This window comes from Convolutriloba macropyga, chromosome 3, assembly GCF_964194025.1.
Source record: "Convolutriloba macropyga chromosome 3, txConMacr16.3, whole genome shotgun sequence".
Lineage (NCBI taxonomy): Eukaryota > Metazoa > Xenacoelomorpha > Acoela > Convolutidae > Convolutriloba > Convolutriloba macropyga.
The window spans coordinates 23,021,968-23,034,958 of record NC_134470.1 but is presented as its reverse complement, the minus strand read 5'-3'; the positions used below and the strand labels follow the sequence as shown (position 1 = coordinate 23,034,958).

The 12,991-nt window shown below is 36.3% G+C and overlaps 2 protein-coding genes across 3 annotated transcripts in view; both read right to left on the bottom strand.

Moving 5' to 3' along the window:
- The window catches only part of LOC142336075 (sodium/potassium-transporting ATPase subunit beta-1-interacting protein 1-like), a 193,321-nt gene that overhangs the window by 116,587 nt on the left and 63,743 nt on the right, over positions 1-12,991 (bottom strand). The window lies entirely within an intron of this gene.
- The window catches only part of LOC142336073 (uncharacterized), a 482,576-nt gene continuing 475,485 nt past the window's right edge, over positions 5,901-12,991 (bottom strand). Inside the window, exon 17 of the mRNA XM_075384584.1 lies at positions 5,901-6,460. Within this exon, the coding sequence (XP_075240699.1) occupies positions 6,196-6,460 (265 nt within the window). The 3' untranslated portion in view covers positions 5,901-6,195. The remainder of the gene's footprint in view (positions 6,461-12,991) is intronic.

Below are 12,991 nucleotides of genomic sequence, written 5' to 3'. Positions count from 1 at the left end.
CTCTCTGCTGTTTAGGGCTCCTTTCTTTCTCTTTCTAGTTCCCGTTTTTTCTCTCGGTCTTTTTGTTGATGCCGCACTTCAGCTGCTGTTATGTGGCGTAATGTCATCATCTCTGATCCTCTTTAACAATGAGTTATAGTAGAATTGTTTTTTCATCATAAATGACCTAACAGTCACTTTTTAGGAAATCATTATTAATTGGTCTCAAAAGCAATTTGTTGCAAATATATTAATCCTGTTTGTCTCTTTTGTGCAATTTTTTGCTTGGCCGTTTTTTCGTCTGACCCATTTGACTTAACCGTCTGACTAAACAGTGGCTAGCTGCTGACAAAGGCAACTGCTCGCCGGTCGTTTGAGAGCAATTCGCCCGACGTTAGTCGGTTATGTTAAATCAATGGGTGTGAAATTAATTTGTTCAAAATCAACAGTCGACTACTATTTTTGCGTAACTGTTAAGATTCGCGCAGCTATATTGAGGTAATTGGCAGTGAGATATTGCTGGGAAGTCACGATTACAGCGTGAAATGGCGATACTTTGAGCCCCACGTTGTGGTGTTTTTCATAGTTTGATGTCCATTTTTGTAGTTTTTCGACAAAAATTTTTGACCTGAAGTTGGTCAAATAGCATGGAAGTCGTAGCAAATTATTCTTTCCACTTTAATTTTTCTACATGTATTATTGCTAATGCCAAGTTTCAGGAAAAAAATGCAACCTAAGATTTCTAAAATTGTCAATTTTTTTTTTGAAGTGATAAGGCCAATGGAACTTTTTTAGCGCTTGAAGACGATTTAATGATAACATTTCAGCGACAGAATGCGGATTTTGAAGACATAAACACCAAGAAAAAATCACCGGGTCATGTAAAATTTCGTCAATTCTATTAAGATTTTACTTTTATTACAGCCATGAAACCATAGCGAGGCTTTTATATCTCATCGTGGTATTTTACTATTCGAAGTGTTTAGATTGTATTGGGTGCTGAGTTATTTACAGTTCTTACTTGTCAATGGGAATGCAAACTAACTAGAGTTGTGATTTTATTCACGCTGGAGTAGTAAATGGAGCAAAACGAGCACTTTGAAAGCGATAACTTTTTCAATGTGCTCGTTTTTTCAAGTGCTGAGTTTTAATTCTGTTTTCGATTTCTGTTGCAATGCAAATATCCTAATGGTGCGTAGTTTCATTATTTCCTCGATGAAAGGCTTACGGTTTTTTATTAGTTCGTTTTAAAAAAAATTATTAGTGCGTTTTTCGCCCGGCCTGTATTTGTTGTTCGTTTTCTTTGTCTTCGTTGTCTTCCCACTTAGTCACTTCAATGACAGGTCTCAGTTGGTGTCAAATGAATCAAAGTGCAACGTATTTAATGGTTGCAGTTGATAGCTAAAGCTTTTTTGACGTTCTCTCGTGGTGTTGATGGAAAGTATTGCTTTTCAAAATCAACATTATCCCCAATTTAACTGTTCTTTTAATCGCTAATTCAATTCTCCAACAGAGTGGTAGTCTTCTCCCACTGTTACGCTCCAGACGATCGATGAAGGGCTGTTTCAGACTAGAGTTGAGTCATTTTGCAACTGCGCAGAATAATTTTAATTATTCCTCGGATTTTCTTGTTGCAGAGGCACAAAAGAATTTTTAATTTGTGTTTTTAATTCATGGAATCATGTTTGTGTTTCTTCTGCTTTCTACAAACATTTTTGTTCCAGGTGGGACATTCCATTTGGACTAGCAATCAGACTAAAGATTTTCTGGAAATTTAATGAAAAAAAAAATTGGGATTTCATGACGCGTCAAATTTAATTTAGCATTCTCGAGGTTTGCGAAGTATAATCTCAGTGACTTGATACCTTCACTTTTCATCAAATTTTCAATACAATTTTGAAGCCCTCGATCCTCTAGCACTAGTGGTTAATGTCTGGCTATGAATTAAGTGGCGAACTTTCCACAGTTCAAATGTTTACGCAAATGCAAACTCAATCATAGTTCAAAAACGGAAACTTGTATAACATTTTGAAACTTCTTTTTTACTACTGGAGTTCATCGACGTTACCTGTGGCTTATTTTGGTGTAAGCAAGATCATTGGTGTAGAGATCGTTAGTTGGGAGATCCTCTCGGCGTTACACAACTGGGCTTCGCCACAATTCAATAACCTGTTGTCGATGAAAATCTTGCGCTATTCATTTGCGTGCAACAGAAAAGAGCAGGGTAGGCCCCGCCTGACTCTTTTGTCGAACCTGGCTTGAAATCTTGTTCACTGTCTCGTTCATCAGCACCCCATGTCAACATATCACATTTGTCTGTTAGCGGTTTCTGGTAATAAGCGACTACGTATGTCTCAATTTCATAAGTAGGAAGACCAAGTGTGAGGGCTTGAGTGTAAAATTTGTTTTCGAAATTTGAACCAAACTGGTATGGGTTCAGGTTAAAATCATTTTAAATTTCGTGTTTGAATTCCTAGAAATAAAACACGAAATTCAAAATGATGTCATTTCGTGAAAGTAGATGGGAGAAAATATTTTGCATTCTATTTTGCATTCTTAACGCACAACGAAGAAAAAACTTAAAATTATTCAAGAACTTTTGAAGCCAACGGAAACCTATTTTCAGTAACTAAGAGTAATGAAATGCTTGCAGAGTAATAGGCAGGTCTTAATAGAATAGGAAATTTTCTGAGATCAAAAAAACAAAAAACTGCCAAACACTGTAATAATTTGGTATCCAAATACACCAAATACTTCATAAGTTAAAAACATTCCAATTAAGGCAGTGAGACAATGCATTATGCAGAAAATTGTCAAAATCGGCATAAAAATTAGGAAAATAGCTGAAAAACTCAAACCATTAACCAGAAATTTTCAAATCAGAACAAGCCCAAAGTTGTAGCAATATCATGATCAAACCTCTTACCAGCAAAAATATGCTCGCAAAAGCCGCACTTTTCACCCTGCCCATCTGCTACCTCCATATTCACGGCGGACGGAATGTTAGACGAAAACTTGATTAGACAAGCCATTTTTGTAGGAATTAGGCAAAAATTTCATTCGGTGGAAATTAGGCTGGAGGCTATAAAGTCCCTAAAAACTGCTTAACATGATACTACTTTACAAAATGTAGAACATAGCCGGTAGATTGCGGGAAAATAGCCGCGAGAGACGCATGAATTGAAACACCTAAATATGATTGAGACAACTAAATAAACTAAACTTGATATTCGAAATCAAAAACTCAAGACTAATACTCAAGAATAAGGGCATATAAGTTTATCTAGTAAATGTTCATAAATTTTAAAGTTCCATAAGTGAGCTCAGAAGTCATTTTTGTGAGTGAGGTAAGTCACGTAATTGACCTAAAAGCAGAAATGACGTCACGCACACAAATTTTAACTGCAAAGCAGTAGAAGTCAATAAAGTAATTGAAAAGTCAATTCCAAGAAGTCAGGTCGTAAGCACAATCGATGGAGACGACGAATTAAAAAACATAGCAGAACAAGTCCTGACGTACAATAACAGAATTTTCATTGACTAAACAAAAACTAGACCTAGAACGGACTAAGTGAATTGGAAAAATCATTTCCGAAAAAAATCAGATAAAAAAACTGAACATCAATGTCAAAATACCGCATGTGCACCAAAAAAACCACTAGATCGAATCAGAAATTTGGTTCAGACAAAAAACTACGCCTACCATGAGCTTTGAATGGATTGGGAAACTCATTTAGAAAAAAAATCCGATGCAAAATATAGAAAAACAAAAAAAATCAAAGTGAAATTGCCCAAAGCGAATTTTTGTCCAAACACTGTTCTCACTCTATTTGAAAATTAGAGCGAAAAAATTTAACGCCGCAACACCACTCTCTTTTTCGCTCCAGTTCATGTTTCGGAGTGACCAAAATCACAACTCAAAAATGACTTCAAAAATCATGAAAATGTGTGAACAGATCATTAAAAAAAACATAGCCGGAAGAATTCCGGAAACGACTCGAAATGGAAATCCACTTAAACGACAATCGAACTACTCATCAGACAAAAAGTGCCTCCACTAATTTATGATTATCTTAAAACCATAAAACAAATAAAAAAAGAAAATCAAATCTGCTAAAATATGATAAAACATAAACCGATAAATGTCGGAAGAATTGCTCTTGAACGACAGGCGAGGCAATTTAATTCATGCTCTTTAGTATAGATCAATTTTTCTTTATGGGTGCAAAAATTCTCAGCCCCACCGGGATTCGAACCACTGACCTCTGGTGTTCTGAATATAATAATATTACGAATTTTAGCAAGATTTTGTTAAAACTTGCAATTGTTTTTAAAATTTTTGAATATTTCTGTCCTTTTCTGAGTTTAACAATCCTTAGTGACCAACGAAGCTTTTTAAGTCTTAGGTTACATGACAAATATCCATAGACAAAAAATGTTTTTGAACATTTTCTCTACTGCGAAATGTGGAAACTTTTCTTTTGAATTTTGCACTTTCATTTTTTTCAATATGATTTAGTTACTAACAAGTCTAGAAAACTTGAAGTTTTAGAGTCGAATCTCATCATGGAAAAAATTCCTAGCTCTCTCTCTCAATCTCTCTCTGTGTTGGCTAGCGCTTCTTTCCTTCTCTTTCTCGCTCACGTTTAATTTCGCACTCTCTCTCTCTCAACTCTTTTGTAGATGCCGCACTTCAGCGGCTGTTATGTGGCATGATCTCATCGTCTATTACCCTAATATCAGGCCCCTTCAATCAAGCTAAAACTAACCCCACTAAACAGTGGCTAAGTACTGACGAAGCCAACCCCTCGCCGGTCGTTTGAGAGCAATTCGCCCGACGTTAAGTCAGTTATGTTTTCTAAACTTCGTTTGAAAGCAACCAGATTCCAAAAAAATTATAACCGACTAAACGTCGGAAGTGATGCTCTCGAACAACTGGTGGCAGCTCTAATCAATTGCAGCCTGCTTCATTCGGGGGAGGGGGGAGCCTAAATCGGACTAAAAGTTCAATAGAGGGCTTCAAATAACCACATTAGAGGTTAACATATACCACTATTAAGATTTAAAGTAAAAAATGACACCAGTTCCGGCGCACTTTTCAGTTGACTTTTAGCATTTAATTGCCGCCAATTGAGTTTAGCTGCTTGAAATTGTGATTGAGAGAGAATTTTAGATCACGCGAAACGCAAAAAGTCAAGGACGTAAAAGTCACTCGAAAATTCAAAATTGTCAAGCAAAAATTTTGCATAAAAAAGACACTCGTTTACAATAATTGCTATGAACTGCGTTCAAGAGCAATTAAAAATCTGATCCAATTTTGTCATAAATCGAGATCCCGTAAAAAGCGATAACCCGAATAACAGCCGCTGTCGCTTCGCGGCTTTCAAAAAAGGGCTTTTTTATATTAAATGATTAGTATTTCGGTGTGGCTCTATCCCATTTTTCTCAAATTCTACTATTTCCCCAGTAACTTTTCAACAAAATCTTGGATATCCAAGGGTGTAAAATTCATGTAAAATGTTGAAAAATGTTTTACATATCTTTATCAGCTCATTTTCATTTGAAGACAACTGTTAGGGAATTTTTGAGCGTTCGCCTAATATACTAACGCCCCTATTCAGTTCCTTCTTCAACTTTGTTCAGCCCCCAAAACCACTCCATTTTTTCTGGTGTTTCACTTTCTGCTTCAAAATTCACTCCCATTAAATTGATTAAAAAACACTTCTCCAATATTCTTCGAGTCGTAAAAAGACAGCGCACCAATTCAATTCAAATTCTTCGGATTGTAAAAAAGGAGAACGCCTAAGTAATTGTCGTTGACAAGATGACGGCAGCTCCATTTATATTTTGCAGCCCGCCTACTCTAGCGAGTTTTTTAAGTTGAATTTGGATCCTGCTTTATCGCAGGGAAGTAAAAGAAATGCTATCAAACATAAATTCATAACAGAGAAAAAATAGAATTGGCATCATTTCTGTACAAGCCGGTGTATAACTATGCATTGATAGATATGTGAAAAACTTAGTAATCAATAAATCACAGCATCTCAGAGTTGGCTCTATTTTAATAACGTCTAAAATCAGCATTCACGAAAGCATTAGAGTCCATTATTAGGCAAATGAAATAATTATCGTAATCAAAAAATCTAGCAATGACATTTGCTCGTCTTAAAAGCCAAGCAATCTTGAGTCAATTCAGCACCTATACACGATTGTCATTTACAGATGAGTGGATTCAGTATGGCCCATTGGGTTACCGCCCCCATAGCGAGGACTGTGGGACCGTCCAAAGGAGGCTGTCCCAGTTCCCTCGCCACTCTCCTCCAATCCTCTTCCACCGACACCACCTTCAGGTGATGACTGATGGCTGCTGGTAGGGTGTGCAACTCCCAGGGGTGGTGGCGGCGGGGGCGCAACAGTCGGTCGAGTGGGAGCCTGCTCTGGTCCTGATGGTACTCTCGTACTCCCATGACTCTTCAATGTTCTGAAAATATCTTTGTTGACTAGAAGCTCCGAAGTGCTTCAGCATTGGATTGACTTATCAATTACCCCTTCTAACAATAACAGACAAAATTCAGTGTAATGCCAGCGAAGTAACACAATCTGCTTCGTCAGAATTGAGCAATGAACACAAAGTGATGAAAACTCGGAAGTGTATAGACAAAACAGCTTTTAAAACCCAAACTTGAAACAACTGACACTAACCTGTTATTTTAAGTCAGGCGCTCAGTCCCTTTAATCAGCTGTTTGATTAACAACTCACATTTGCGGCTTTATCACTTCAGAAGATAAAAACTAGGCAATAAAGCAAAAATCCAGATTACCGGAAAACAGACATGAGAAACTCTTGTCTATTTGAGAAATTCAATTGAGACAGAAACATTGCTCAGGTATGAAAGTGCAATTCGTTTGGTTGGTGGTAATTCACAACTTTACACTACCGAACGATAAACCGAATAAAGTCGCACAAAATGCTCTCGAAAGACTGCCAGCGACACAATTCAATTTTAGATTGCTTCCTCAGGGAAAATTGAACAAACTAAGATTTAAATTGCAAAATTAAACCCATTTAGGCGCACTCTGATAACACTTTTAATAGTCAACTGCTGCAAAACTAAGTTAGCGGCATACATTCTGAATAAGAGCAAATTTTCGTCGCCCAATCATCAAGAAATCAAGGGTGAAAAATCTGCTCGAAAGCTCAATCACTCGGGCGGACGAAAGAATATTCTTAGAAAAAAACGGACCAGCAAAAACGTCGTATTAAAAACGTAAGTACAAAAATTGTTTTGAACTTCTTTCGAGAGTAATTAAAAATACCCGGCAAATTGTAAGAAAATCGCCGCCGCTGATTCCCATAACCCCGATTGGGATTGAAAACATACCCGGCAGATTGCCGGAAAATAGCCGCCGTTGATTCCAATAAGCATGATTGGGATTGAAAGAATAGATATTGAAAAAAAAGATTTTTGTACAAAAACATTTTTTAAGTCCGATTTATTTTGATGGCATTTCGTAGTTGAACATACTTCTGTCTCTTAGAGAGAGGCTACAGGGGCTACTATCAATACCAATAAGCATTAGAGACAAGTAACTAATACCTAAAGGAACGACGTTCAAATAGCGGGCATCTAAAATTGGGCTTTATGGGTTTATCCCGTTTCTATTTCTGACTTCAATTTTTATACTGACTCTGTTTTTTTTGAATTGTTTGCTGAGCAACTGATGTTCAAAATCACTTTTAGCAGAATGAGAGAAGAGAGAAACTAGCCTAGAGAAGTCAAAAAGAATTCACGCAAAATGTTGAAAAAGCGGCAAAATGAGGTAAAGCGAAACATTTTTTTGTTCGACGAATTAAAAAACATAGCAGGACAAGTCCTGAAGTACAATTCAAAGAATTTTCATTGACTAAACAGAAAAATAGACCAAGAACGGACTATGAATGGATTGGGAAAACCATTTAGAAAAAAATCCGATCCAAAAAACCGAAAAAACTGTAAAAATCAAAGTGAAATTGCCGCATGTGCACAAAAAACCACAAGCGAGAAATCGAATTTTTGTTCAAACACCGTTTTCTCTCTACTTTAAAATTAGAGCGAAAAAATTCACGCCTCAAAACCACTCGCTTTTTCGCTCCATTTCCTGTTTCGGGGTTACCAAAATCACTACTCCAATTTGACTTCAAAAATCATGAAAATGTGTGAACATACCTTAAAAAAAAACATAGCCGGAAGAATTCCGGAAACTAATCGAAGTGAAAATCTTATTACCCGCCATCCAACTACTCATCAGGAAAAACTTGCCTCCACTAATTTTTGATTTTCTCGAAACCAAACCATAAAACAAAAAAGTAAACAAAATCAAATATGTTAAAATATGATAAAAAATCTGATCAAATTTTGTCATAACTTGAGATCCCGAAATAACTATCACTGCCAAAATTACTTCATCAAAACAACTAGTACTTACTAAAACCACTTAAGTGAATGTTTTGAAAATACTTGAGGCCAAATTTTGAAAACATACCCGGCAGATTGCCGGAAAATAGCCGCCGTTGATTCCAATAAGCATGATTGGGATTGAACGAATAGAATATATTGAAAAAAAAAATTTTGTACAAAAATATTTTTTAAGTCCGATTTATTTTGATGGCATTTCGTAGTTGAACATACTTCTGTTTCTTAGAGAGAGGCTACAGGGGCTACTATCAACACCAATAAGCATTAGAGGTGGTAACTAAGACTTATAGGAACGACGTTCAAATAGCGGGCATCTAAAATTGGGCTTTATGGGTTTATCCCGTTTCTATTTCTGACTTCAATTTTTTATACCGACTCTGTTCATTTTGAATTGCTTTGCTTAGCAACTGATGTTCAAATTCACTTTTAGCAGAATGAGAGAAGAGAGAAACTAGCCTAGAGAAGTCAAAAATAGTTCACGCAAAATGTCGAAAAAGCGGCAAAATGGTAAAGCGAAAAAAAGTTTGACGAAGTAAAAAATACGAGCGCAATAATAGCCGGCTGAGAAGATGAGGGCGGCTATTAAAAATTAGAAGTAATATAGTAATATAGATAAAAGTAATATAGATTTTCGTTAACAAAAAAAAAACATTTTTAAAGTGCAAACTCTTCTATACTCTTTTCTTAGTAAGACATACTCATGTTCCTTAATGAGAGGATGCAGGGGCTAGCATCAACGCCAATAAGCATTAGAGAGAATAATTAAGACTTATCAGAAAAGTTCAAGGAGCAGGCATCTAAAAGTGCGTTTCATGGGTTTATCCCGTTTCTATTTTTGATTTCGTTTTTTAAGATTCCGTTCAAATTAGATTGCTTTGCTGAGCAACTGCTGTTTAAAAGCACTTTGCACAGAATGAGCGAAGAATAAAATTAGCCTCGAGACGTCGAAAAGATCTTTTCGAGACGTCGAAAAGATTTCATGCAAAAGACGGAAAAGCGGCAAAATTAGGTAAACCGAAACAATTTTTTATTCGACGAACAAAAAATATATAGCAGAACAATTCCAGAATTACAATTTAAAACAATTGAAAGTTAAATTTAAACATAAACCGACAAATGTCGGAAGAATTAATCTTGAACGACATGCGATGCAATTTAATTCAGGGGCTGTAGCCTAGATCAAGTTTTCTTTATGGGTGTAAAAACCTTTCCCCCACCGGGATTCAAACCATTGACCTCCCGATCCTCAACCACCCGCACTAACCACTGCGCTATGAATCACTTTCTTTACTATGCTGCAACCGATTTTATATTAGCAACAAGCTTTACTTCGGAGCAATAGAGATCACTCAAAAATGAAGAACGAAAGCGTGAAAAAGTCACTTGAGAAGTCAAAGAATGTTCTAGAAGAAAAGCACAAAATTGTCAAGCGAAAAATTTGCATAAAAAAGGCACACAGGTTTACAATAATTGCTATGAACTTCGTTCAAGAGCAATTAAAAACTTCTCAATTGAGCAAACAAAATTTTATTACATAATTAGAAAATTATAAAACAATTCGAACTGTAATTATTGTTTTTTTTAACGTAACGAGAATCAAAAAGTATTAAACAAAATTCGCAAAAACAAAATCAAATTGGCTTTTTACAGATGTCTTAACGGACACACACGACAAGCAGAAGCAAAAATAACAAAAAATGAAATGTTTTTCTAGAAAAAGCAAGTTTTCAAAAAAATCTCTTATTCTTTGTGTTGTAATTCGTACCGAAAAAAATGTGTCAAGAGCCCTGCACCAAGACAGGGTACTGATTAGCTGGCAGTTTAAACTTAGATGGCAGTAAAAACACGATCAAAATTGCAGTTAGAAAACAAAAAAAAAACGAATTGATACTTACTTTCAAAGACACAACGTAGTAGGTACACGTTCAAAGACACTAATTTCTTCAAAAACAACAATTTCTTGCCAAAAATACAGAATGGCAAGCCTGTAGGCTACAGAAAATTTTCGGGTGATATACGAGCCAAACAGAGGGCAGAAACTGATCCAAACCGAAAAATAATTCATTTGATCCAAACCGAAAAATAATTCAAAATGACAAGTTGCAAAAATTCTTGGAGAAAACCTTGACAATAGCTTCTGTAATGCTAACACGTATTCATTACCACAGTTCTAAGCTTTAAAAAAGTTTCATTGCCCCCTTAAACTGAAATAACTTGAAAAAGAACAATATCACCGAGCTTTACCTGTTTCTCCTGTTTCAAAAGCTCAAATCCAAGGAAAAGGTGTGAAAACCTCCAACAAAAAAAAACGACAAAGCACCCATACAATCCAAAAAAATTAGGATAAAAAAACAAACTAGGAGCACAATAATAGCCAGCTGAGAAGATAAGGTCGACTATTAAACATAACCGGATCGTTCCCGTTTGTGCCCCCAGCTTGGTGGGTGCAAATTATTTGCACCCCCAGACGCACGTACCATATTTTTACATATGATTTACTATGTAATGACACGTGCTCTGTAACGGGGGGGGGGGGGGGGCGCATAACGTACTGGGGGTGGGGGGCATAACGTACTGGGGGCGGGGGGGGGCACAAACGGCAAAGATCCACATAATCAACTAGCGGTTGGCTTCAGTAATAACCAGCTGGGGCTTAGAACTGCTAGCATTAGGGGAGGGAGCGAAAAGTGGGGTCAAGTGTTAAGGTGGAGTAGCGTTTGACGCGAGGGGGGTGCAATTAGGAATTTGGAGGGTGGTGGATAGTAGTGTTGGGGAGGTGGTGACTGAGGTGCATAAAATATTTAATAATGAAAACCGCCCTTAACACCATGAAATTCTCCTCGAACAGTTTCAGTCAATCAAGTACTTAGAGACTAGTAAGGCTCTAAGAGAGCTGCTCAGCCAATCCAGCCGGCGGCCTTTACCTGTCTCCCGTTTTTGAGGAAAAGTTTATAGGGTCAGACAAAAAAAATTGCATAAAAAAAGACCACAGGACTAATATAATAGAGAGCAGAGCCTAATAAATGGAACTAGCCTAGAGAAGTCAAAACAGATTTCACGCAAAATGTTGATCAAGCTGTGAAATTAGGTAAAGCTAAAATTTTTGTTCGACGAAGTAAAAAAACAGCACAAGTAGAGAATTGCAAAACTTGAATTAACTAACGACCTGACAATCAATATTTCTTACCGCAACATCAATCTAAGACAGTCAACAAAGCCCTTAACCTATGAACCCGCAAAAATGAACCAAAATGCAAAAACAAGAAAATTTGTTTTTCTAGAATTTAGTGTTTTAAGAATCCCTAAACAAAAACTTTTGAAATTATTGACTCTGTGTCCTTAAAATAAGTACATAATACATCAACTCTGTGGAAGTCAATGACAGACAAAGCAAAAAAGAGGCAAACACTGAAGAACATGTCAAAAATCAGTTAATTTGAAAACCAGTTGCGCCAAACAGAGAACTTCGTAACTACAAGCCACAATCATTAATCACAGTATATCACAAAGCTTTAAAAGCCGAAGAAATACTTTCAGCAGTCCTACCTCAGTGAATGAGAACGTTAGCTAACAATTGGAGCCAATCATTTATTTTCAGTAAATAATTGGAGCTATTGACTGAAAATAAGCCGCAAAAAAATCAGCCAAAAATGAAATCAATGAGAAATTATTTGTTATTCTCGAGAATAAGCGAACAGACGAGAAAAACAAAACACTCAAGACAAAAAAAAATCAATTTTTGTCAAAAAGCAGGTGTCAAAATCCTAAAAACGATTGCTTTGCAATCAAGTGACTAATTAGATTCACATATTACTCACTTTGCAACCGCTGAAATGGGCGGTTGGCTTGTGAGTCACTAGCCACTGTTTAGTGAGGCTAGCTGAAGCTTGAATGAAGGGGCATAAGGTTAGGGTAATAGACGACATCACGCCACGTAACAGCCGCTGAAGTGCGGCATCAACTCAAAAAAAGTTGAGAGTGTGCGAAAGATAAAACGTGAACGAGAAATAGAAGCAAAAGAAGCCCCAACAACAGCGAGAGAGAGAGAGAGAGAGATAGGAATATTTTATATGATGAGATTCAACTCTGCAACTTTAGTTTTCTAGCCTTGTTAGTAATTAAGTCCAATAGAAAAAAACTCGAAAACATATAGAAAATTCCACATTTCGCAGTAAGATGTTCAGAAAAATTTTTTGTGTCTGATTTCTGTCATCTAACCCATCTGCAGGACTCAAAAAGCTTCGTTGGCCAGTATTGATCGTTAAACGCAGAATAGGACAAAATATTCAAATTTTTAAAACAATCGCAAATTTTAACAAAATCTTTCTAAAAGTCGTGATATAAATATCCTCAGAACCATCTCATTGTTTCAAGAGACTATCCAGTATTCCTGTTTCAAGCCTTAAACAGCTTTAAAGGCTCAAATATCCATAAACTTGGAACATGATAATAATTTTTCAAAAATATTTAAAATTAAATGTAATCGAAAAATTGCTGAAACTCGAGTAATTAAAAAATTGATAACGATTCCACTAAATCAAGAAAATATGCAGCAA